At 38.9% G+C, this 25,781-nt stretch overlaps 1 protein-coding gene across 1 annotated transcript in view; it reads right to left on the bottom strand.

The window, feature by feature from the left end:
* The window catches only part of pappab (pregnancy-associated plasma protein A, pappalysin 1b), a gene marked incomplete at both ends in the record, with an annotated part of 129,655 nt that overhangs the window by 99,117 nt on the left and 4,757 nt on the right, over nucleotides 1–25,781 (bottom strand). Inside the window, 5 exons of the mRNA XM_079816087.1 lie at nucleotides 1,713–1,834; nucleotides 5,120–5,312; nucleotides 5,473–5,766; nucleotides 6,563–6,708; nucleotides 23,644–24,715. Of these exons, the coding sequence (XP_079672213.1) occupies nucleotides 1,713–1,834; nucleotides 5,120–5,312; nucleotides 5,473–5,766; nucleotides 6,563–6,708; nucleotides 23,644–24,715 (1,827 nt within the window). The remainder of the gene's footprint in view (nucleotides 1–1,712; nucleotides 1,835–5,119; nucleotides 5,313–5,472; nucleotides 5,767–6,562; nucleotides 6,709–23,643; nucleotides 24,716–25,781) is intronic.

Here is a 25,781-nt window from a genome sequence, read left to right on the forward strand (position 1 = left end):
CTCTCGCATCCATCTATTTATTGTGCCAGTGTTGTTCTTTTCTTGAATTCCAGCAACACAAAAAGGGCAACCCTGCCATAATGCTTGTTTCCAGAAAGTCAACTAAGGACACTTGAACGGGGGAAATATGGCTTTTTTAACCTAGATGATTGAGGACAGGGGGCATGTATTAGATGAGGTGTGCACTGCAGGCAGGTGATTTTCAGAGAGCGGTAAGGGCAGAGGTTCAAGCCAGCTGCAGGTCGTCAAAGTCAGGTTTTGTATCCGATTGTAAACAGTGGAAAGATGGCCTGGTGCAATGGAGTACATCAGGGAATCCATCCAAGTGCAAAGCATAGTTAAAGCGTTGTGGCCATGGCAAGCCTGGGCATGCCTTCTCAGCTGACTGCGTGTAGCCACTGCTGGGCCAACTTGGCTTTGAGGGATACAAGCATGCACTTACGGCCGAACCCGCCACAAGTCTGACTCACCCATTTTTAAAAGCAACCCAAATGAAGTGATTAAGTAATTAAACAGAAAAACAGCCGGCCTCTGGAATGTAGGTCTCTGAAGTTGTTTTCAACATTTCAATGTCAAGTCCAATTCACTTTTTCAAGAGCTTTTTGCGGTTCAAGCTAAAATAGTGGGCATATGTCATGGCTGTTAGGGCCTAGAGCTTTTCCTGAGTGCTTAGGTAAGTTATACAAATATTTTGTACTTATAATAAAATACAAAAATAACAACCAGAAAAAGAAAAAAAAATCCTCCGAATTCCGATAAGAATAGCCTGACTATAGCAGTTTGGCTTCGTTCTGTTATACCGGATCAAAGGTTGAACTACGAGGGCAAGATCATTGATACAGCGCAGGAAAACATGACTCATTCCCCGTGGTAAAAAACATTCATTTATGTGCACAAAGCTCTATGGACCAATTCTTCCATATGTCCACATTTTTCTAGCCTTAAAATAAACACATGAGAAAATCGAAATTTATGACAACCCCAATGACTAATTTTTTCCATACTTTTTAGTTCTTCTCCTCATAGATTACTTTGCTATTCCATCCAATATTGGCCTCACTTGGCAACCTGCATTGGGTGCAATGCTTTAATCATTTATCCCACTCAATAAAACTGCACATTAATGGTTTTGAACGGCACTCACAAATTGAACACAATTTCCAAGTGTCAACAGAAACAGGTTCCTTTCACTTTGCCAAAGCAGTCAGCTTAAATCCAAACAGGAATCCTCCTAAAATGATTCAAGTAGGCCACTAACAAAACCATTAAATGGCCTGTAAGTCTCATCATATGCAATGTGAATTATTATGGCTTAATGTCATGGTGAATTCAACCGTTGAAATCTTACAATGCTATTGTTATGTTCCAGAGCAGCTTGTGGACAGCACTCCAATAAAATGTTAAAAAGCGTTATGTTAATCAGAGTTAAATCACTAAAGCATTGCTTCTTTAAAAAAAAAAAAAAAAAAAATATATATATATATATATATATATATATATATATATATATATATATATATATATATATATATATATATATATATATATATATATATATATATATATATTATATATTGAATTCCTGGCCTAGTCAGTCTGCTTTCAAAAAGTCTGACTTCAAAATGCATAACAGTCAAACCAAGAAGGCATCCATTGTTGGGATTTTGGATAATATTTTAGTCTAAGGATTCATTAGCACTATTGAGTCTTACCTTCAGCTTCACGAGGGCTCCAGTGGCCGGAGGGGGCGCAGGGTCTGGGAGAGGACGAGTTCGAGGCATACTGCAGGAGCACCCCAACTTCAGTACATCTGTCACACATTGATCCCACTTCTCTAGGAAATCAACAGACAGCCAAAGTAGCAACTTAGACACAGAAACACCTCACACTTTTTTAGGTTACACTTTATTTTAAGGTGACATAGTTAAATTGTGCTTACTCAAATAAGTACTAAGTAATATTAATTAAATACATACACTTAGTATAGAGTTACTGTATGGTTAGGGTTTGGTTTAGGGTTAGTTGCTTGTAATTATGTTATGTTATTACTATAGTAAGTACATGTAGTAACATGTAACTACACTCAACTAAAGGATTATTAGGAACACCATACTAATACTGTGTTTGACCCCCTTTCGCCTTCAGAACTGCCTTAATTCTACGTGACATTGATTCAACAAGGTGCTGAAAGCATTCTTTAGAAATGGCCCATATTGATAGGATAGCATCTTGCAGTTGATGGAGATTTGTGGGATGCACATCCAGGGCACGAAGCTCCCGTTCCACCACATCCCAAAGATGCTCTATTGGGTTGAGATCTGGTGACTGTGGGGGCCATTTTAGTCCAGTGAACTCATTGTCATGTTCAAGAAACCAATTTGAAATGATTTGAGCTTTGTGACATTTCCTGCTGGAAGTAGCCATCTGAGGATGGACATGGTCAGAAACAATGCTCAGGTAGGCCGTGGCATTTAAACAATGCCCAATTGGCACTAAGGGGCCTAAAGTGTGCCAAGAAAACATCCCCCACACCATTACACCACCACCATGTTCCATGTTCTCATTCTGTTTACGCCGAATTCTGACTCTACCATCTGAATGTCTCAACAGAAATCGAGATTCATCAGACCAGGCAACATTTTTCCAGTCTTCAACTGTCCAATTTTGGTGTGCATGTGCAAATTGTAGCCTCTTTTTCCTATTTGTAGTGGAGATGAGTGGTACCCGGTGGGGTTTTCTGCTGTTGTAGCCCATCCGCCTCAAGGTTGTGTGTGCTGTGGCTTCACAAATGCTTTGCTGCATACCTCGGTTGTAACGAGTGGTTATTTCAGTCAAAGTTGCTCTTCTATCAGCTTGAATCAGTCGGCCCATTCTCCTCTGACCTCTAGCATCAACAAGGCATTTTCGCCCACAGGACTGCCGCATACTGGATGTTTTTCCCTTTTCACACCATTCTTTGTAAACCCTAGAAATGGTTGTGCGTGAAAATCCCAGTAACTGAGCAGATTGTGTAATACTCAGACCGACCCGTCTGGCACCAACAACCATGCCACGCTCAAAATTGCTTAAATCACCTTTCTTTCCCATTCTGACATTCAGTTTGGAGTTCAGGAGATTGTCTTGACCAGGACCACACCCCTAAATGCATTGAAGCAACTGCTATGTGATTGGTTGATTAGATAATTGCATTAATGAGAAATTGAACAGGTGTTCCTAATAATCCTTCAGGTGAGTGTATGTCACCTTAAACTAAAATATTACCATCTTTTATAACTTCTTGATGCCTTAAAAAAAAACAGATAAAACAGTTGAGAGAAATGCTTTGGTGATGGGAGAGAAATTGGCCCACTACAACTTCAACCTTTGGGTGGCATGTGCAGTACTGCACTACATAAACTTTAATTGTTATTGACATGATTGACCTTGACTTGTTTAGCATCTCACCGTTAATTTTTATTGGGGTACTTGAATAATAAAATAATTTCTGGAATGAACTAATAAAACCTAATGAAAATTGTGAAAATTAACTACTGAAACAAGTCTTAAAGGGAAACTCTTTTATTAGAACATTTTATGTGGAGTTTAAAAACTCAGATATTGATTTGATTTTGTAATTTTCTAGAAATAAACATTAAACTTCAAATAATAATAATAAAAAAAAAGTGTTTTTAAAACTACATCAGACTGGGTTAAACTAAATTAAGTCGTAAATTAGTAAAAGCTAGCTTGTTTTGAACTAAATTAAACATTCACATCTTTTCTTAAATATTTGATATACACCAATCAAGCATAATATTATGACCACTGACAGGTGAAGTGAATTACACTGATGATCTCTTCATCACGACACCTGTTAGTGGGTGGGATATATTAGGCAGCAACATTTTACCCTCAAAGTTGATGTGTTAGAAGCAGGAAAAATGGGCAAGTGCAAGGATTTGAGTGGGTTTGACAAGGGCCAAATTGTAATGGCTAGACAACTGGGTCAAAGCATCTCCAAAACTACAACTCTTATGGGGTGTTCCCGGTTTGCAGTGGTGAGTATCTATCAAAAGTGGTCCAAGGAAGGAACAGTGGTGAACCGGCGACAGGCTGGCCCGTGTGGTCTGATCAAACAGACGAGCTGATGTAGCTCAAATTGCTCAAGAAGTTAATGCTGGTTCTGATAGAAAGGTGTCAGAATACACAGTGCATTGAAGTTTGCAGCGTATGGGGCTTCATAGCTGCAGACCAGTCAGGGTGCCCATGCTGAGCCCTGTCCACAGCCGAAAGTGCCAACAGTGGGTACATGAGCATCAGAACTGAACCACGGAGCAATGGAAGAAGGTGGCCTGGTCTGATGAATCACGTTTTCTTTTACATCGCATGGATGGCCGGGTGCGTGTGCATTGCTTACCTGGGGAACACATGGCACCAGGATGCACTATGGGAAGAAGGCAAGCAGACGGAGGCAGTGTGATGCTTTGGGCAATGTTCTGCTGGGAAAGCTTGGGTCCTGCCATCCATGTGGATGTTACTTTGACACTTACCAACTACCTAAGCATTGTTGCAGACCATGTACACCCTTTCATGGAAAAGGTATTCCCTGGTGGTTGTGACCTCTTTCAGCAGGATAATGTGCCCTGCCACAAAGCAAAAATGTTTCAGGAATGGTTTGAGGAGCACAACAACGAGTTTGAGGTGTTGACTTGGCCTCCAAATTCCCCAGATCTCAATCCAATCGAGCATCTGTGGGATGTGATGAACAAACAAGTCTGATACATGGAGGCCCCACCTCGCAACTTACAGGACTTAAATAATCTGCTGCAAACATCTTGGTGCCAGACACCACAGCACACCTTCAGGGGACTAGTGGAGTCCATACCTCGACAGGTCAGGGCTGTTTTGGCAGCAAAAGGGGGACCAACATAATATTATATTAGGTCATAATGTTATGTCTGATCGGTGTATTTTAATTTTTACTTTTCTTCTCAATAACTTCTCAATATGTTACTACACCCCAAAAAAGTTTTACGTTTTGGGTTTAAAACATTTTCATACATATTTTAATAAAGAGGTTCTTGGTTATTAAAATGAATAATATATCCTAAGAATAGCTTTGGCTCCTATTTCTTTTCACCTGTCTAAGTAATGACCAGTGAGGGCAGGGAACCACTCCACGGTAAGGGAGTCTTGGTCCTGCGATGTTACTCGAGGAGGTAGAGGAACAGGAGCTGGTTTACTGCCAGGCCTCCAAGACTGGTAGATCAGATCTAGGTAACAGTGCATCCGAGCCACCTGGTTCAGCGTGAAGGAATCTGTGCAGTCATCATCTTTATGGGAACAAAATTAACAAAGAAATCACAAGACGCTACTCTCATTTTAAATCCATTTCACAAATTTCCTGTCAGAATTACATGAAAATGCTATAAAAAAAAAAAAGTCTACAGAAAATCTTCAACTCAACAGACATTGACTGTTGGTATGTCTTACCAGCATAGCTCATGTAATTGTTGAAAGGGGTGTTTGTGAAATGACGTCTGCCACAGGTATCGTTGCCTGGCTCAGGATCTCTGCAGTACTTGTACTTGGGCGTGGGATTGGTATCTGCACACAGATCTCCCGTCTCAAGAGAGGGCTCAGTCTCCAAGCAGGCATCGTTACAGGACTCGACCTCTGAGATTCCCCTGAAGACATGGTACAGTCCGAGGCTGTGGCCAATCTCATGGATCATGGTGTGAGTGTGGCCAAACGTACCATAAAATGAAGGGTTTAATACAATCCCACCTCAAAAGAGACAGAGCAAGAACAGGTATCATAAGAATCATCTTTTTTTGGTACAAGCTCATTTTGGAACATTGGAATGTCTTTTTTTCTGATGACAAGAAGTTGACAGGAAATAAAGGACTCAACCCTGTAGGAACACTGCAGCCTTTATATGTCATAACAATATGTGCTATAACTCTGACATATTTTTGGTAACTTGTTGGTGATTTTTTTTGGTCATTGCTTATTAAAGTGCCCCAATTATGCTTTTTCAAATATTTCCTTTCATGCCATGTGTAATATAGCTGTTTGTGAATGTCTGCAAAGTTTTAAAGATCAAAGTGCACAACAAATAAAGTTATTGTCTCCTAAAAAAAAATCATCGATTCTGAATGAGAAGACACTATCAAGCAACCATTTTACATGCACTTCAAAAGGATGAGGACTTGCGCTGGAATTGATATAGGAAAAATTGACGCCATTGTTACTGTTCATATCACTATGTATCCAGCACTTTCATTTGCGACATGGGCTGTAAGCCTCTCAACCAAGCACAACAGATTGGGCCATCTGACCAATCAGAGCAGAGTAGGCTCACAGGAAGGAGGGACTCTTTGAGAAATGTGGTGCTGTGCAATGTATATTATGAGAAAATTTTAGTGTTTTTGACCTTGGCACCTATTTTAGGAGCCGTTCAAAACAAAATTTGGAACCTTTAAAATAGCATAAGGGGCACTTTAAAACGCTTAAAACCTGCAAATAATATGACGCTAATCCAATTGTAGATATATATTTAGAGGTGCATGTATTTATTTACCCAAATGTGTTAAAGCTTCTTTATCCCAGGGCCAAGTGCCCACACCAGCCACGTCTTCATCAGATGAGTTAGCAAAGAATATGTTCAAGTGTGTGGATCCATCCAAATTCAAAACCTCTTTTAGCTCCTTAACGTTCATGTAAGCCCTGTAGAAGGAAAAAAGATTTTTAACACCACTTATTAAAAAAAGAAAATATACTGTAAACCTGATACTGTAAACCTATAAACCTGACCTTATAATTACAAATAGAATCCTACAAAATGGTTACAAAATACAAAATGGTTTTCAGACCAACTGACTGAACTGTCACTTGGGCCAGTGCATTTGTTCTTATGTTTCCATCCATCTGATCTTACATTCACTGATTAGGCTATGTATTTTTATACACTGAAAACTTAAAACAATTGGTTTTCTGTAATGTTTTGAAGGTTTTTTTTCTTCTTGTTGCTGATGTTTATATGTCACCAATGCAAAGGAACTGGGGATTTTTCATTTTTGTCAGGAAAGGGTACAAATGAAAAGGAGCAAGGACTCAATTGCAGGAGGGAAACAAATATTTATTAAATGAAATACAAACAAAAACAAAACACCCACGAGGGGGAGAAAACCAAACTTGAAATAACAAAATACCAGGAACATGAATCACGATAGGGAACAGGAGACATCAGACAACGATCCAACACCAGACTGCAGACACAAGGAGGTTAAATAGGGGACAAACAAGGTAGGAATTGAGGGAAGACAGGTGGGACAAATTAACCAATAATCAGATAACAAGAGGGGGGGGGTCAAGACAATGGACAGAAGAGCACATGACACAAGGAACACGCGACAAGCCATATGCTCACACCAAACATGAAAAAACACAAGCACATGCATAGAAGTGACAAAAACCTAACGTGTCAAACAAGACCAGACAGACATGAGACATTAACCCATCCCTACGGAGCGGCTACCAGACGCTCCACCCGAAACAAAAAACACTTAAGGAGGAAGATGGGGAACAGAAAGAGCAGGTGGGACAGGCCAAAAAGTCCTAGGAGGGACCAGGGAGGGACAGACCAGGGCTGGACAGACCGGGGCGGCAACCTCAGTTCAAGGGGCCAGGGCGGCGCACTCAGTTCAGAAGGCCAGGGCGGCACACACAGTTTAGGAGGCCAGCTCGGCGCACACAGTTCAGGGGGCCAGGGCGGCGCAAACAGTTCAGGGGGCCAGGGCGGCGCACACAGCTCAGGGGGCCACCTCTCTGGACTAAAGACAGGAAGCAGAGTCCTTAATGGATTAGAGACAAGCAGAGGAAGCAGAGTCCTCTCAAGACTCTGGTCACGTGCTGAACTTTGGTCAGTGGCAGGAGCCATCTCTGGACGCTGGTCAGAGGCAGGGGCCATCTCTGGATGCTGGTCAGTGGCAGGAGCAATCTCTGGATGCTGGTCAGTAGCTGGCCATGGCAGGCCAAGACGCCTGGGCGGCGCGGGCAGAGCAAAACACCTGGGCGGCGTGGGCAGAGCAAGACGCCTGGGCGGTGTGGGCAGAGCAAGATGCCTGGGCGGCGCCTCGGGCTGACAGTTGGCTCAGAAACAGTCCCTGGACTAGGGATCACTGCCGTCAGGTCCTCCTGGACCACCGAACTCAAGACCACCTAAGTCGTGTCCTCATGGACCTCCGGTCTTGAGACCACTATGGTCATGTCTTCCGAGACCACTGCAGTCAGCTCCTCCGGGACCACCGGACCTGGGACCACCGGACTTGGGATCACCGGACCTGGGACCACCGGACCTGGGACCACCACAGTCGATTCCTCTTGGACCAACGAACCTGGGTGTGTGACCGGAGCGCTCCTTCTCCTGCGTCTGCAAGGTTTAGGCGGTGTGGAGACCCCCGCTGCAGCATCTCCAGCCACCTCTAGAGGTGCTGCCGCATCTCTAGCTACCTCTGGGGGTGCTGCAACGGCCTTGATCTTCTTAGTGCAGCTCTGCCTTTCTCTGACAGCCTTCTTCACCTGCCGAGCGAAAAACTCCACCGCCACCTCAAATGTGGAGTTATCCAGTCCTCTCAACACCACCCAATCGAACGGCTCATCAAGGGCATAATTAAAAAGGTCTTTACGATACGTGTCGTTAAGCCCCAGACCCTCCGCCACGCTGCTGAACTTCAGCGCCTTGAATTGGAGCATGCGCTCAAAGAGCAGACAGGCGACCGTTTGCGCTGAGCCCTTCCTCCGCTGAGTCCTCATAATGGTTGGATCGTTATGTCACGGTTGGGTACAATAGAAAGGAGCGAGGACTCACTTGCAGGAGGGAAACATAAAGATTTATTAAATGAATTACAAACACAAACAAAACACCCACGAGGGGGAGAAAACCAAACTTGAAATAACAAAATACATGAACATGGATCGGGAACATGGATCACAACAGGGAACAGGAGACATCAGACACCGATCCAACACAGGACTGCAGACACAAGGAGGTTAAATAGGGGACAAACAAGGTAGGAAATGAGGGAAGACAGGTGGGACAAATTAACCAATAATCAGATAACAAGAGGAGTGGGGTCAAGACAATGGACAGGAGAGCACATGACACAAGGAACGCATGACGAGCCATGTGCTCACACCAAATATGAAAAAACACATGCACATGCACAGAAGTGACAAAAACCCAACATATGTTAAACAAGAGTCAAGACAAGACAGACATGTGTCAGTTTCACACTGAAAATTGAGAGTGGGTTGTGTTAGGAGACAACGAGCACATGAACCAAAGTAAGCGAAGTTCACTTAAAACAAATTAAATTATCTGCCACTTGACAAAAATATATAGTAAGAAAAGCACTTTTTGCAGTGCAGGAACATTCATTCATTGCGAATTTTTTCATCATGAGGACACTGTCAAAGTGACAAAAATGGCATGTCCTTTTATACAGGATCCTGACGTTCACTTGATGAACCTAGAAGTAACCTAATAATTAGAATTTCCTTTAGGATTTCCAGTGGTTGGATGCATTGATGACACTCATATTCCCATCATCACACTTTCTGAAAATGGATAACTGTATGGAATGGAAGGATGCTGCCAGATGGTAGTACGAGATATATGCCATAACCACCACCACAGCTGTTAAATACATTTCTTTACAATTGTTATTTTTATGGTCATCTTTATTTCCTACAAATACTTTATTCTTTTTCCTGTTGGATGTTAATATTCTCCCTCAATCTCCTCTTCATCTGTCAGTGGTGCTGATGTTTGGCTGGCCTGAGTAGAAGTCAAATGTTAATGTCATTACCCTAATTAATAAATGTAACGGGTGGGATCAGAGAACATTTCATTATGTGAAAAGAGCATAGACCCTTTTCACATTTCTGGGTTTCTGAAGCTGAAGTCGTCATAGTTGGGTTAACTCTTATAGCGGTGAATGAGAGAATACATTAAATACATATTTTTGTGTCCCCATTTGCTCAAATAGCAAAAGAAAGACTCCACAATAGTGATTTCACAACTTTCAAAAAGAGGGAAAAAATAGAGTGAGATTGATGACGGAAGTGAAAAGAGAGAAAGATATTAATTTTCACCATCACTTACAAAGACGCTTTATTAGAAACACCCTTACAGCAGCGGTAACTTGTTTTTTGTAATTTGATGCAAAAGTAATAGAATACAAAGTATTAGTGTTATAAATGTACATGCATTTAAAAAAAATGAAAATACAAAAAACTGTGCAGGATTTACGATATTGATGACCATTAAAACACATCATCACAGTCTGTGAAAAGGGTCTATGTGGGAAAAACTGCAGCACATTGGACACTGAATGATATTTAATATGTCAAATGTTTGTAAAGTCATTAAACCTACACCCATGAACATTTTATGCTTAAAGCTTTACCTGATTGAATTATGTTTTTATTTTTCATTTTTAGCTGCTGCCACATTCTTTTTTTGCCTTTTGGATACCATGAAAATCTAACTTAATTAAAATAATTAAGAATTAAACTTACATATTGACCCGGAAGTATGCAAATGTCTTTTTGTTGGGTGCTGTTGCCATGGTGAATCGTAATTTTGGAGCTCCATTGATCGTGGCTTTTCATAGTTGGAGTGCATGTGCTTAATGAATCAGTCTACTCAGAGTTGATTGAACTACCTCAATTCAGCTGTTCTGAAACCAAAAACTCAGAGTTTCCCATCTCAGAGTTAGTCAACTCAGAGTTCAGGTTTAAACTCAGAGTTGGTTGAACCTCCTTATTGAAACGGGCCCCAGGTGAAAGATTCAGATTTCTCATTTACCAATAGAAAGCTACTTGGTTTAAAAGTGACTTCTGTGTGAGTTGTAGGCTACATCGCTACACTTATATTGAATGGACCTTCTTTCCCTGTAATATGTCATAGACATATTTTGAATTAAGTTATATATGATTTGAGAGATTGTGAGTTGGAATTTAAACAAATAGGGAGAATCATGAATCACTGGATATGGATTTTCTAAATGTCTAATTAAAGGGTAAATATAAATGACCACATTTTTGAGGAAATTTTTATTAATGAAATACAACAGTCTCAGGATAGATGGGAAAGCCCATACAGAAATACACGAAGAGCATGTGTGTGTAAATGTTTGTCAAGAGAAGCAGTGCTCTGTAATTGAATGGCCCTAGCGAGGCTGTCACACAGAGTTTGTATTTGGACGGAAACCTGAGCCCCGCTCTGCAGCCAGCGCTGAGGTCAGAGGTCATTGGCCCTGTCTAGTTAGGAATGCATTGTGTCATTTGGATAGTTCCAAACACGGCCCCCTTAAAATGCTTATTATTTCACCTCAAACACACTGAGTATGTTATTCCCATGCAAGCCTTTCCCCTGCAGTGATAACTGTCATGCAAGTCAAACAAAGACAAGCCTCTCTGGAGTGATGAATACTGGCTTGCTGGAGACATACATTTCCATAAGTACAACAGCATGTAACCATGCATATATTCATATTTGCGCAGACATATAGTATTTCATATCACCTCTCCGCTAACCTCCTCTGTCTTTACGGGAGGCCCCGCTTAATTCTCTAAAAACATTTCCCTTTTGAAAAATGCTGGAACAAAAATGAATACAAGCGGTGCTGAGCTCATACCGCCAACACTTTTGAATGTAGTAAACACCCAACTCCACTATTCAATGAGACAAAAAAAAAAAAAACAGCCAGGTCTCATTCCTCATCTTAAGAGCAACATCTGCTAGCCAGTTCCCCGTGAGGACCAATCAAGTATGGTATCTCTTGTCATGCTGCTAAACCCAGGGTTAGCCGAGACATTATGAAAATGTATGTATTACTTTGTAGTGCTTTTTGATGTATTAACCTTCTAAGGAAGACGCAGGCGTAGGAGACAGGATGACCATTTCCTGGTATTTATTTTCTTGTAAGCCTTATACCATGGCACTATGTCTTGTAAAGTCATCACTCACTGTCATAAAAGAGAAACACTAGAAGCCTCATGACAAAAGAAGAGTAATTCCAGTAAACACACGTTTGCATTTAAGTACTAGACCACATTTCCAATCAAACACAAAATATATTTATAAAGCATGTTGGTTATTGTACATCCCATGTACCAATCTGGCACAATATACTCAGTCCAGTCAACATCTGGGTCAAAGAATGATGACATTTCACAACCTAAGCTTACACTGAGAGATCTTGCATTGTCTAAATAAATAAACTGATATTTTACACAGTCATCATTTTTTTGATTTCCCATATATATATAGTCCCATATTTATAGATAATGTTGTCCAAATATGAACAAACAAGGCTGAGAGTGTGATGTTCTCTGAGCAGAACATTGATGATTAGTTGTGGTGGTGACGTTACAAGCTAGCACAGCTGCCAATGAGATGCAGCACAGCGTGGAAACATCTTGTGTGGTACAGGTCTCAAATAACCTGCCTCATTCCACACATGTTCAGAAAACAACTCAAAATAGAATAGATATTCTTTCAAGGAACATTACACTCATTTCAACTTGTTATGGGTAAAGAATGAGCACTTTGACGCTCTTATGAACACTTTGACACTGGTTTATCTTGATCTAGAGTCTAGTTTATCTAGACTAGTGATTTTGCATCTAAACAGCACTAAAGTAAACCCATAAAATTCATATTTTCAAATTTTATTTGTCTTGATCTTATTATTTTAGTGTAGAATGAGTAAAGCTGTTTGTTGTTAGGATGACAAAGTTTTAAAAGTTACATTCTTAAGCTGTCTCTGCCACAGCGGTCTAACAGTGCTCGTCAATGTCAAAATGATTGTGATGGCCAATCAAATCAAAGAAGGCGGGTCTTACTGTCACTGTCACAACGCAATGAGAGTTTGTGGAAAGATATATATATACATATCTTATCATTATTATTTTATATTATATATTTTTATTTATTTAAAAACTAGTTAAAAACTAGTCAACAGTTTCTTATAGACGTGTGTGTGTGTGTGTGTGTGTGTGTGTGTGTGTGTGTGTGTGTGTGTGTGTGTGTGTGTGTGTGTGTGTGTGTGTGTGTGTGTGTGTGTGTGTGTGTGTGTGTGTGTGTGTATCATAGAATGACGTCATCCTTTTGAAAAAAAAATAAGAAGAAAAGAAATCAAAAGGCGGCAGAGGTTAGCTTGTGAAACTGTGGAAGCCAGCTCAGGAGAACAGATGATATAAGGTTTCCCTCCTAATAATTTCAGGAATTTCATTATTTCCTATGAAAATATTTGGCTGGCTTTTTGGCTGTACAGAAGGGGGAAAGGGGGTCAGGGAGTTTCATGGCGAGATGAATAAGTCAGCTATAGAGTAAGTGCAAAAAGAGCTTGTTTTTTAAAACGCAGGCCTCTGCTTTAATAAAAGTTCCACTACTGTAGGTCAAAGCCACCTAATCTGAGTTCAATTAAGTTTAATCCACTGGCTTACTTACAAAAACACAACACGAATCAGATGTGGACGTAGGCCTACTACAAAAACAGCAGGCCAAAGTATGCATATGTCCAGCCAAAGTATGCAGGCATCAGTGGTCATGTATTGCACAATGCTGCTCAGGATCATTTGAGGGTTTTTTGCTGAGTAGTGAAGTGGGTGACACTGGCAGTACAACGTTTGAAGCCACATAATGAATCACTAGGCTGACATTCGTGGTGATTACCTTCACGAATGCCAGAATAGTCTACAAAATAGTCTGGTGCCAATCTCACAGGGCAGAACGTCTTAAAATAGGTCAGTCCATTCCCATCTACATATCAACATGTACAGTACAGGCTTGTGTCATGGGAAGGCTGTCCATTAAACAAGAAAAAAGGCGCAGACGTCACTGCTGATCAGTTCCGTCTGGCTGCACTCAGAGTGCTCCAAGTGGTGTGTTGACGCATTTATATTTAATGCCTATTAAATGCGTGATTATGGCATCATCCATTTACACCCATGTATTATTCATCTGAATCAGTAAAGACGGCCTTACATCCAGATGTACTGAGTGTGGTTTTGCGTAGAGCTGCTCGGGGCGGGTTGGCATGGCAGTGTTCACCAGTTGGCTGAGAGGGCTATAATTTGCTCAGCCTTTCAGGGATCTTTTCATCAGCTCCAAGTACATAAGAGGAGTGATCAATCATCTATACAATTAGCATCATGCACAACCAGGCGTGAAGTTCACAGGCTCGTGGGATAATTTGTAGCTGACCTCTACAGGAATAATATAATTCACAGACAGTTACCATACAAGGGACTAGACGAGAGGAGGACTCGTTTATGTAAGGTCTACGGAAAACAGGGGCTGTTTTATATGAAGAAAAGAGAACTGAAATAGATAAAACCTAAAAAATATTGTATGAAAATAATACAGTAAACAATACTTTCACGGTAGCCTCTCAGAAGAATGAGCACAATGTAGAGCTTTAGTATGGATATTCCTGTGTATGTCTGGGACAGTTTTCCACAGGAAACACCTGCACAAAGTCTTTAAAAACATTGATTTCTGAACTGTATATTCCCAAATCCTCCATTACTTCCAGATTTTGCTATACTACTTTCACAATTTTTAACTCTCAGAAATATGGCTAAAATGGAAAAAAAAACATGTTTTGTTTTTTTTGTTTAACGATTTATCAAATGTAATAAAATGCTAATTGATTTACTTATCTTAATAATTTTATTTCACAAAAAAAAAAATGTTACATTAGGTTTCAAAAATTATCTGGTGAGTCTTTAATAAACATTCAGTTCTTTTCTATGAATCAGTTTAAATGGTCCGCTTTAATGAATCACCATAAATCCTCTCAATATTTCAATGCATTTTCGTTCTCACACAAAACTTTTGAGTTCCCCTGAAAAACTATGTGTTCGCTCACAAAACTTTTTTGAGGGAAATAATATTGCGCGGGAGGAAAAAATATATTTCAATACTTTTATGTTCACATGCATTCCCCGAGAAACTTTTTTGTGATTATATGGGAAATTTTTGTGATAATATGAGGTGGGAGGAAAAACTATACTTCAGTGCTTTTGCGAACAAACGTAAAGTTTCTCTGGGGAATGCAAGACTTTCACCAGAGAATGCAAAAGTTTGGTGAGCGAATGCAAAAGCATTGAAATATAATTTTTAGTGCTGGGCAATCGATTAATCATGATTAATCACATCCAAAATAAAAATTTGTGTTTGCATATTAAATGTGTGTGTACTAGGAACACCATACTAATACTGTGTTTGACCCCCTTTCGCCTTCAGAACTGCCTTAATTCTACGTGGCATTGATTCAACAAGGTGCTGAAAGCATTCTTTAGAAATGTTGGCCCATATTGAAAGGATAGGATCTTGCAGTTGATGGAGATTTGTGGGATGCACATCCAGGGCACGAAGCTCCCATTCCACCACATCCCAAAGATGCTCTATTGGGTTGAGATCTGGTGACTGTGGGGGTCATTTTAGTACAGTGAACTCATTGTCATGTTCAAGAAACCAATTTGAAATGATTCAAGCTTTGTGACATGGTGCATTATCCTGCTGGAAGTAGCCATCAGAGGATGGGTACATGGTGGTCATAAAGGTATGGACATGGTCAGAAACAATGCTCAGGTAGGCCGTGGCATTTAAACAATGCCTAATTGGCACTAAGGGGCCTAAAGTGTGCCAAGAAAACATCCCCCACACCATTACACCACCACCACCAGCCTGCACAGTGGTAACAAGGCATGATGGATCCATGTTCTCATTCTGTTTACGCCAAATTCTGACTCTACCATCTCAATGTCTCAACAGAAATCGAGACTCATCAGACCAGGCAACATTTTTCCAGTCTTCAACTGTCCAATTTTGGTGAGCTCATGCAAATTGTAGCCTCTTTTTCCTATTTGTAGTGGAGATGAGTGGTACCTGGTGGGGTCTTCTGCTGTTGTAGCCCATCCGCCTCAAGGTTGTGCGTGTTGTGGCTTTACAAATGCTTTGCTGCATACCTCGGTTGTAACAAGTGGTTATTTCAGTCAAAGTTGCTCTTCTATCAGCTTGAATCAGTCGGCCCATTCTCCTCTGACCTCTAGCATCAACATGGCATTTTCGCCCACAGGACTGCCGCATACTGGATGTTTTTCCCTTTTCACACCATTCTTTGTAAACCCTAGAAATGGTTGTGCGTGAAAATCCCAGCAACTGAGCAGATGGTGAAATACTCAGACCGGCCCGTCTGGCACCAACAACCATGCCACGCTCAAAATTGCTTAAATCACCTTTCTTTCCCATTCTGACATTCAGTTTGGAGTTCAGGAGATTGTCTTGACCAGGACCACACCCCTAAATGCATTGAAGCAACTGCCATGTGATTGGTTGATTAGATAATTGCATTAATGAGAAATTGAACAGGTGTTCCTTATAATCCTTTAGGTGAGTGTGTATATATAAATACACACACCTTCATGTATATATATAGTAAATATTTGCATGTATATACTGTATATATATATATATATATATATATATATATATATATATATATTTATATAATTTATCTTAAATAAATAAATATATTACATATAAATATAACATTTTTCTTAAATAGATACATCCATGTGTGTGTATTTATAATATACATAATAATTATACACACACGTTATGTAAACACAAACTTTTAGATTGTTGATACTTTTAGCATTGAAGCAACTGCCATGTGATTGGTTGATTAGATAATTGCATTAATGAGAAATTGAACAGGTGTTCCTTATAATCCTTTAGGTGAGTGTGTATATATAAATACACACACCTTCATGTATATATATAGTAAATATTTGCATGTATATACTGTATATATATATATATATATATATATATATATATATATATATATATATATATATATATATATATATATATATATATATATTTATATAATTTATCTTAAATAAATAAATATATTACATATAAATATAACATTTTTCTTAAATAGATACATCCATGTGTGTGTATTTATAATATACATAATAATTATACACACACGTTATGTAAACACAAACTTTTATTTTGGATACCCAGCACTAATCATTTTTCCTCCCATCTTATATTTTTCCCCACCACCAGGTCCCCTTAGGGGCTTCGTAAAATACACTGTGAAGAGAGAGCATTTTCTTGTGGTGCCCCCCTCAGCACTTTGTGCCCTACGCGCTGCACGTGATGCGCGTGGTGGGAGCGGCGGCACTGTACATAAATATATATATCGACTATTAAAGGCTTAAAAACATTGAGAGCTGTATCCCCAGGCCTACATTCATGCTGACTCAACATGAGTTGTGTACCATCACATTTGATGAGAACAGCCAGACACACAAACACAGATGCTGCAACAAAGGATCAGCATTATTTGGTTCTCATGAATCCCTCACTTTATTTTAGGAGGCAAATATGTTTGAAATACGATTGAAGCTCTCTCCTTGAAATTGAATAAGGTTGTGTGTGTCCAGTGATGCTAATGTGGTGGAGTGGAAGTCCCCAATGAAAAGGCCTCCTCACACAAATGAATCAGCTGGCCTCACAGTGGCATGTTAAAGGGCTATTTAATTGCTGCAGTTTAAAAAGAGGAAATCCTTCTGTCCCCAGGGCTTAACTCTTTATCCAAACCTACTTCTGAACACTAGGGGTTGGACCTCGTGGTTGTGTGCCTATGTGTGTGTGGCGTTGTATGCGATGAATAGGGAGCCAGATCTCAATCTCTTTTTTTTAGGTTGCCACTTCTGTAGACTGGTGGTTTCTCAAGCCTCCAGAGGGGAAAAAAGGTGCTAAGAGTGTGCTTTTACTGTCCAAATCCTTGAAAAGGTAACCAGCTATTAGCCGGCTTAGTTTACAAGCCAAGTGACTAAGATTTTGTCACAGAGTGAAGACTCACGGCTAATAGAGATACTCTTAATATTTGAGTTGGATCACCTTTTCAAGGACAAAGCAGGGGGCAAAGAGAACGCACAGCGGTATACCTTTGACAAACAGGCATGCACTTGAGCTATGCTGTTAGGAAAGCTATGCAGTTTCTTTCCTCTCTTGAAGTTGTCGTGACCTTTGGATCATCAGTGATGAGTGAAAGCCCTGCCCTGAAACTAAATACTGTCAGATTGAGCACTTAATCCAGTTCCATACGAAGAGTTCAGTTATTTATGAGAGTGGCAAACAAAATTCAATTTAATTTTTTTTCCTGAAAAATTCAGGTAGAGACAACCATGTTTAAATAAAATCTACATAATGTCTATGGAACAGAAACCGGACAGCTAGTTATTAAAGCACTAATTATGTCACTATCTTTTTGACACTGAGAGCATGTCTAAGAAAAAAAAAAAAAAAAAAAAAGAATATTAGCCAAATACTGACTTGACTCATTTTTATACTGTCTTGTCTACCATAGTTTCTCAACAGGTCAGCGGTCTTAGGGTGACCCCATATCATGTCACATTATATCATATACATATATGAATCAGCTTAAAGTGCATTACGTCTTTGTCATTGGTGGTTTACTGCCAATTGTTGATTGTTACACTGCTTTTGTTTACAGCCACAAAAAGTTGTGGTTATTTATGATGTAGTTTTTTTTAATGAAATTAATATTTTTTATTCTCTAAGTATGCATTAAATTGATCAAAAGTGATGGTAAAGATGTATAATAATAACAAAAGATTTATATTTCAAATAAATGCTGTTCTTCAGAGCTTTCTATTTATCAAAGAATCCTGAAAAATGTATCATGGTTTTCGAGTTTTCAACGGAATAGTAAGAAATGTTGACAACACTTTATTTTATAGTGTCCTTGTTACATATGTTACATGTACTTAGCGTGTTAATAACAGTAAATTATGCATAATTACATGCAACAAACCCTCAACCCAGGGGTGGTTCTAAGATTTCACCCTTAAGGGGACTTAGCCCTCACTGCTGCTAACACTACTGAATGTTATGGCTGTGTATTGCAGAATGTCGATAGCACAAATATAAAGGATAGCACAAATGTGCTCATAGCTGAATTACATTAGTTTAAATAAACCTAAAACTACAAATTTTACGGTCTTTGTTGTATTGCTTATGAAGTGTTACTTTTAATCTTTTCACTCATATTTACTTTTTCTTACTTTTACTTTTTATTTGGGGTTAATTATCCCGTTAAATGATGTATCATGACTATTTAACTGTCATACAAACATCAAATAGTTTAGGGAAATAACAAGCAAGAAAATGTTTTGGGTATTTGGGGTTGGTGATTGGCACAAATATTGATTTCAATCTTGATTCAGTATAAATTCATGTCCTACTGTACATATAAGGAAAAATAAGTTTGCCTTTTTAGCACCATTTTAAACTTTTCTTGGGTTAAACTTTATGTGCTCGCATTCATTAATATTCACTTGTGTGTGCTTATACTGTATAAGTATCATCAAAAATATTAGGATGTAAGTTATTTAAAATTTCACATTTAAATAAATCTAGTGTTTGATCATGTTTAAATATGTATTCAAAAGCAAAACCTAAAAATAAGTAAGCAGTTATGATCTGCAATACTTTTTTGAGCAACTACAATGTATGTTTATTAAAGAGTCATACAGGCACCTAGTGTGTCATGCTTAACAGGGTTAAACCATGGCATTAAAAATGAAATTTATTTATACCTGAGGGCTAAATACAAGAAAAACATTAACATTAACGTTAACAATGTTGATCTCCACCACTCTCCATAATATAATGATACTGTAAATGTGGTTGACGTAATAATCAATGCACACTATGCTGTACTGTTTACCAAAACTTGCTGCAAATACCTGTATAGTGAAGCTGTTGTGTATCCGCTTAAGCCATTCAAATGTATTGACAGCGATGGTTTGTTTAGAACTTAGAGCTCCGTGAACCACGTGACCGCGCGCGCCGCCGGGAGATGAGAGCATGTCGCAACTCTGTTTTTCAACGCCTCTGGCTATAACTGTTATGCCACATTAGCGCCAAAACGCTATTTATTGTTTGAATGTCGTATTAAAATATTAAAAGCTTAGACTTTGTTTCATATCTAAAGCAGGTTTGGCAATTAGAGAGCGAGAGACGCGCATGAGTGACAGAGAGACGGAGGGAGAGCAGATAAATATGAATAATGACACGCAATATGTGGCGGCCGGTGTATATTCTGTGATTCCCACTTTCAATAAATTTTGATAACATGATTGTTGATAGTTTTAGGGGGGCTGGCATGACAAACTAAAGCCCCCCTAAAAAGGGTCTAGAACCGCGCCTGCCTCAACCAAACCCTAACCCTATAGTAAGTACATGTAGGCTAGTTAATTATTACTCAGTACTTAAATATATAATTACACTGTTACACGGACACCTTAAAATAAAATGTAACCGAAATGTTTCTTGAGCACCAAATTAGCATTGAGTAATAGCTGAAATTCCGCTTTGCCATCACAGGAATAAATTACATTTTAAAATATACTAAACTATAAAGCAGTTTAAATGTTATTGCAGTAGTAAGAATATTTCACAATATGTTTTTACTGTATTTTTGATCAAACAAATGCATCTTTAGTGAACATAAGAGACATTGGTGATCATATCGGTATCACTACGATACGTATGATAGCAACCTGATTTTTTTGCTTTAAGATAAAGTTATTATTAGCTAAAACACAATTCAATATATCACATACATTACCGAAAGAATACATATATGAAAAACAACCCTGATGTTTTTTTAAACTTGTAAAGGTCTGTTGATAATGGCAGATTTGCATGATTCGTAGGCAAAAACATATTCACCACAGCATTTGATTTCATTGTTCTGTTCTTGCACAACTCTTTGTTCATGCATTCTTGTACAATCAAAAAGGAATGTCAAATCACTTCGTTATGCAGCCTTCGGCAAAGCTCTCCAGACATACCATAATCAAATCAAAACAAGCAACAAACAAGTTGGAGTGCTCTCCGCTTGACCACACGCTCTAGTCTCATCTCACACACGAACACATACAAACATTAACAGGACAAACTGCAATTACAGTAACTAAAAAACAAATACAGTGCACTAAGGATCTGTAACCACAAATGGACAGGAAGCAATATGATTATGTAATTTACGAGCAGTACCACAATGCAATGAGGTTATAAACCTGGAACCAATATTTGAATTTATAGAACCCCTGAAAGGTAAGTGATGCCTTTTATATTTAATTCGTTCTGATTTACAGATATTAAATATGCAATCATTCAACCCTATTCAGTTACTGTTTCCAGAGAATAAAACTTTCATCTTGGACCTTGACATGCCTCTCTCTCCCTCTCTTTTTTTTAAATCTGGCACAGATCCCTAGTTGTCCTTAAATGCCCTTGTTTATTCTGATTAAATACACTAAACTGCACTAAATGAAAATCAGCGGTTTTGCTTTCAAGAATCTGCTACAGACATAAAGTGGGTTTCAAAAGAGTCCACCAGTGAAAATCCTTCATTTACTACACTTTAATACTATTTTATGACAGATTATATTATCGGCATGATTTGAGTGAAACGTTGTATTGAAAAATTTGCATTCATTTCAGAATAGTTTAGTATTGTCCCGTTTGCTTTAATGACAGCACTACTTGAGCTTCCTGATGATCATGTTCTCCAGCATGATTTGAGTGACTAAAGAAGTGTCGAATCTTAAATATTTATATTTATTCCAACATTTATTCATAGTGTTTCTTTGTTTACATTTTTTCAAAATTCTAAAACTTTGTTTATTTCCAGATTTAAATTAAATTTTGAATCCCAGATTGTCATTGTAGTCTCAGTCTTTTGAACCTCACGGTATGTCACAACATGGTAACAGGAACTGTTGCTGAGAAAGGAGAAGAGTGGAAAAGAGATCTTTGGTTTGTCCCACCATCCAGAGAGCAAATACAGTGCTTTACCCCAACAGTATCCAGTGCCCCCACAACCTCAACATATTTCTGGAAGGTTCTTTTTCCTGAGCAGGACTCCCAGAAGAGTCTCTAATGCTGTAAGTAATAGTGTTGGAGATTCTGCTTTAAGCTGTGATTGGCTCCCCTGCTTGTCCAGGGGGACATAGTTTCCATTCCCACTTACACTCTTTCAAATCACTTTTATAAGCTTACAAAAAAGGAGAACTATGTCTAGAATCTCCTCAGTCTTCACATCTGGTCACCACGAGAGTAGTTCATTTCACCCACAGAGTAAAACGTGATTGGTTGCTGAGCTCTGAATCAGTGCCAAAGCGGACTCCGGGGATACATGAAACACAAACGCGCAGGCCTGAAACTCACTAGTACAGACACACCAAACAGTACGCACCAAACCATAGGGCAGAGACTCATCCTTCATGGTGTTTTATTGTCCCTCAAACTGCATCCATCCCTGTATACGTTGATTCATGCTCCAGAACTCTGACTCCAGTTAAACAGTTAAGATGTTTTCAGGACGTCACATCATAATGCATTAATGGAACAGAATTAAAATAGCTGAATGCTTCACACATAGGAATGAAAATTATAGTGCCCTAGAAGTTCCCCTCCAAAATCTTTAAACAGCTATGAACTTCTAACCCTGAGCTTCAAAAGAAGAAGAAAAAACTGTTGAACAAGGGTCCATGACAAATAAGAGTGTCCAAGACAAAGAACGGATAAAGAAAACCTACTGTAAAGCCTACTGTGTCAAGTTGAAACACGAATTTCCAAACACACAAAAAAGCCTTATTAACAGGATCAAAACTTTGCTGAAAAACTTCTACATGCCTTCTGTCATCTGATTGACAGTTTTAACTTTTTAGCAAGTAAAAGGACTTTTAGTATAATTCTAAAAATGTCTGGTCGTGGTACACATAAAAACTACAGATCATAAAACTAAGTAGTTAAATATCACCCTACTAAGACATATTATTGGGAGATATTGAGTGACAACTGAGATTTATATGCATTTTATGTTAGTAGTCAGTTAGTAGTTATAAATATCTCATTGATTTACATCACAACATTACATCTTACAGTTACACTATTTCAAGATGTCACTGTTACAGTGTAATTATATATTTATGTTCTGAGTAATATTAATTAACAATGTATTTACTACAGGGCTATGGTAGGATTAGGGTTTGGTTGAGGATTAATTACATGTAATTATACATTATTTACTGTTAATACATGTACATGTAACATAAGTAAAAAGAACACTGTCAAATAAAGTGTTACCCATCTCACTTTTTAGCTATATTAATATCAGCAACTGCACCAAATTGCATAATTTGCTCAGTTTGAACTTCTGAATTTCTTTTTTCCTCCTCGATTATATAGCTCCATATTCTCCTATATCATACTATATGAGCCATAAAAGCCTGATGTACTAAATATGATACTGCAAACCTTTTTTAGATTTAGTCCAAAGGTGAAATAATATGTTCCATAATAAAATAAATCGATAAAACAAAAAAAATCTGAAAATGATTTAATATGTCATGCTTAACAGGGTTAAGCCATACTGAATATAGTCTAATATTTGTATGATTAATGAATAATTAATCTGTATGCAACATTCTGTGGCTGTCAGGATTGAAATTAGGTTTGAGAATTACCTGAGGGGTGACGCAGGATTAAAGCAGGTCTTCGTGACATCGGTGATGTTGGGGTTGCAGCAGTCCCCATGATCGTAATAGAAATTGTCCCAGTTACACTCTGGGTCGCAAACCCCATTGCCCTGCTTGTATTCGGGGCAGCGTGCGCTCTGCCTCTTACAGTACCCGGCATCGAAGCCCGTAAGAGTGTGGTTACATTCTGGATCACACTCTTCATCGCCCACTTTGCTGATATCACAGTTGGCCAGTATTAGGCGGTTACGTAAGGATGAGTTGTAGACGTTGTGAATGGTTCGCTCCCAGGAAATGTTGTAGGCACGGAAAGCGTTGTTCAAGTGCTGGTGCTGAAGGTTGATCTGATGTTCGGTAATCGTCGGCCACCGTCCATCATCATCATAAACATTTATCACTCGATAACGGACCGTCTTGGGCTTGCGAAAGCTCCAGAGCTGGTAGTAGTTTGTAATCACCTCCACATTGTCACACACAGTCTGTCCACAAGTTGGAGGTTTTAGTGCAGTGTCACTGAGGTCACCTGCCAGGCTTCGGTCTGAGTGCTCCAACCGGGGGAAGCAGCCATCTTTCACCGTGAGCCACCGTCTTGACATGCTCTCAAAGTTCTCATGGATGACTAGCTGAGAGAGGTCACCAAACTGACCCAAACTGTGTCCCATGTATCTAATGATCTCACGTTGTGTCAGAGCCCGATACCACAAGCTCAGGTGTTCCATTGTACCCCTGTAGTTGTGGTTCAGCGCGTTGCCACCGATCATTAGAACCTTGCACTTCCTGGTAAGTGGGCTGAAAATCTCACCGGATTGGTCTCGGCTTACAGCAACCTGCGCCCCGTTAACGTACAGCTTCATAAAGAGACCATTGTAGGTGATGGCGACGTGTGACCATTGATTGGGAGTGTAAGGTGCATTGGAGGTAATCGTGGTGAGCTTGTGGGCTCGGTCCGTCTTGAGGGAGAAGAAGAAGCGAGGGTCACGGTTGGCTTGGTCACTGACTGCTTTGATGCCAAGCAACCATCCTCTGTCACTGGACGCGTAGAAACATTTATCATAGAGACCTGCAAGAATGACATGCATTAGATTCATGAACAAGCAGTGGTGTCCAAAATTTAGCAATTTTATTATCAGCAAAACTATTTGAGTGAAAATGGGAAAAATAACATCGATTTCAGAATGTCAATTCTTTTTTCTCTTTTGCTTTAATGACAGAAGTACTCGAGCTGCACGAACTCCACAAGTTTGTGTAAAACCATGATCATGTTCTCCAGGATGATTTAAGATGGATCCAAAAAAACATATTGAGCTCTCAATAGTCAGACGAGTCACATGATCAGTGCCACTAATTTGATTATTGATACATATTTCGTATAAGTTTTCATCATTTTTTTGTTACTGTATTTCAGAATTTGTTTCAGGGTTTACACTATTCAAAATTTGGGGTCTGTTACATTTTTTTTAAAGTTTTTGAAATAAACCTCTTATGCTATAGTAATATTGTGAAATATTTTTACAAGTTTATTTTTTAGTTCAATATACTTGAAAATGTAATTTATTCCTGTGATGGCAAAGCTGAATTTTCAGCATCATTACTCCAGTCTTCAGTGTCATAAGATCCTTCAGAAATTACCAAATTTGATGCTCAAGAAACATTTCTAATTATTATCAATGTTGGAAATAAAAACTGCTTAATATTTTTGTGGAAAATGTGACATTTTTTCAGAATTCTTTAAGGAATAAAAAGTTTCTTGAAGTATATATTTTGTAAGTCTTTACTATCACTTTTGACCAATTGAGTGCATGCTTGCTGAATAAAAAATATATATATATGTTTTCCAATTTGTTTAAATATTAAAAAAATGTTATGGTCAATTTCCCTAAATACTAAAACGTGCTGTTTAGATTTCAATTTGATTTTCAATTGCATTTTCATGGCGTTCTTTTAGGCGTTCTTTGTATCTTTTATCAGTAATGATACTGGTCAATAGACACAATTAGCAGATATTGATTTATCCTGAAGTAGTGAAATGGTGCACGGTAGTAATTCAGCTGACTGACTGACGCAACAGCACAGACGCAAGTTACCGCAGCCTGATGCAAAGAGTGACGAAAAACTATGTGTTTGTC

This window comes from Gobio gobio (assembly GCF_949357685.1).
Source record: "Gobio gobio genome assembly, chromosome: 4".
NCBI lineage: Eukaryota > Metazoa > Chordata > Actinopteri > Cypriniformes > Gobionidae > Gobio > Gobio gobio.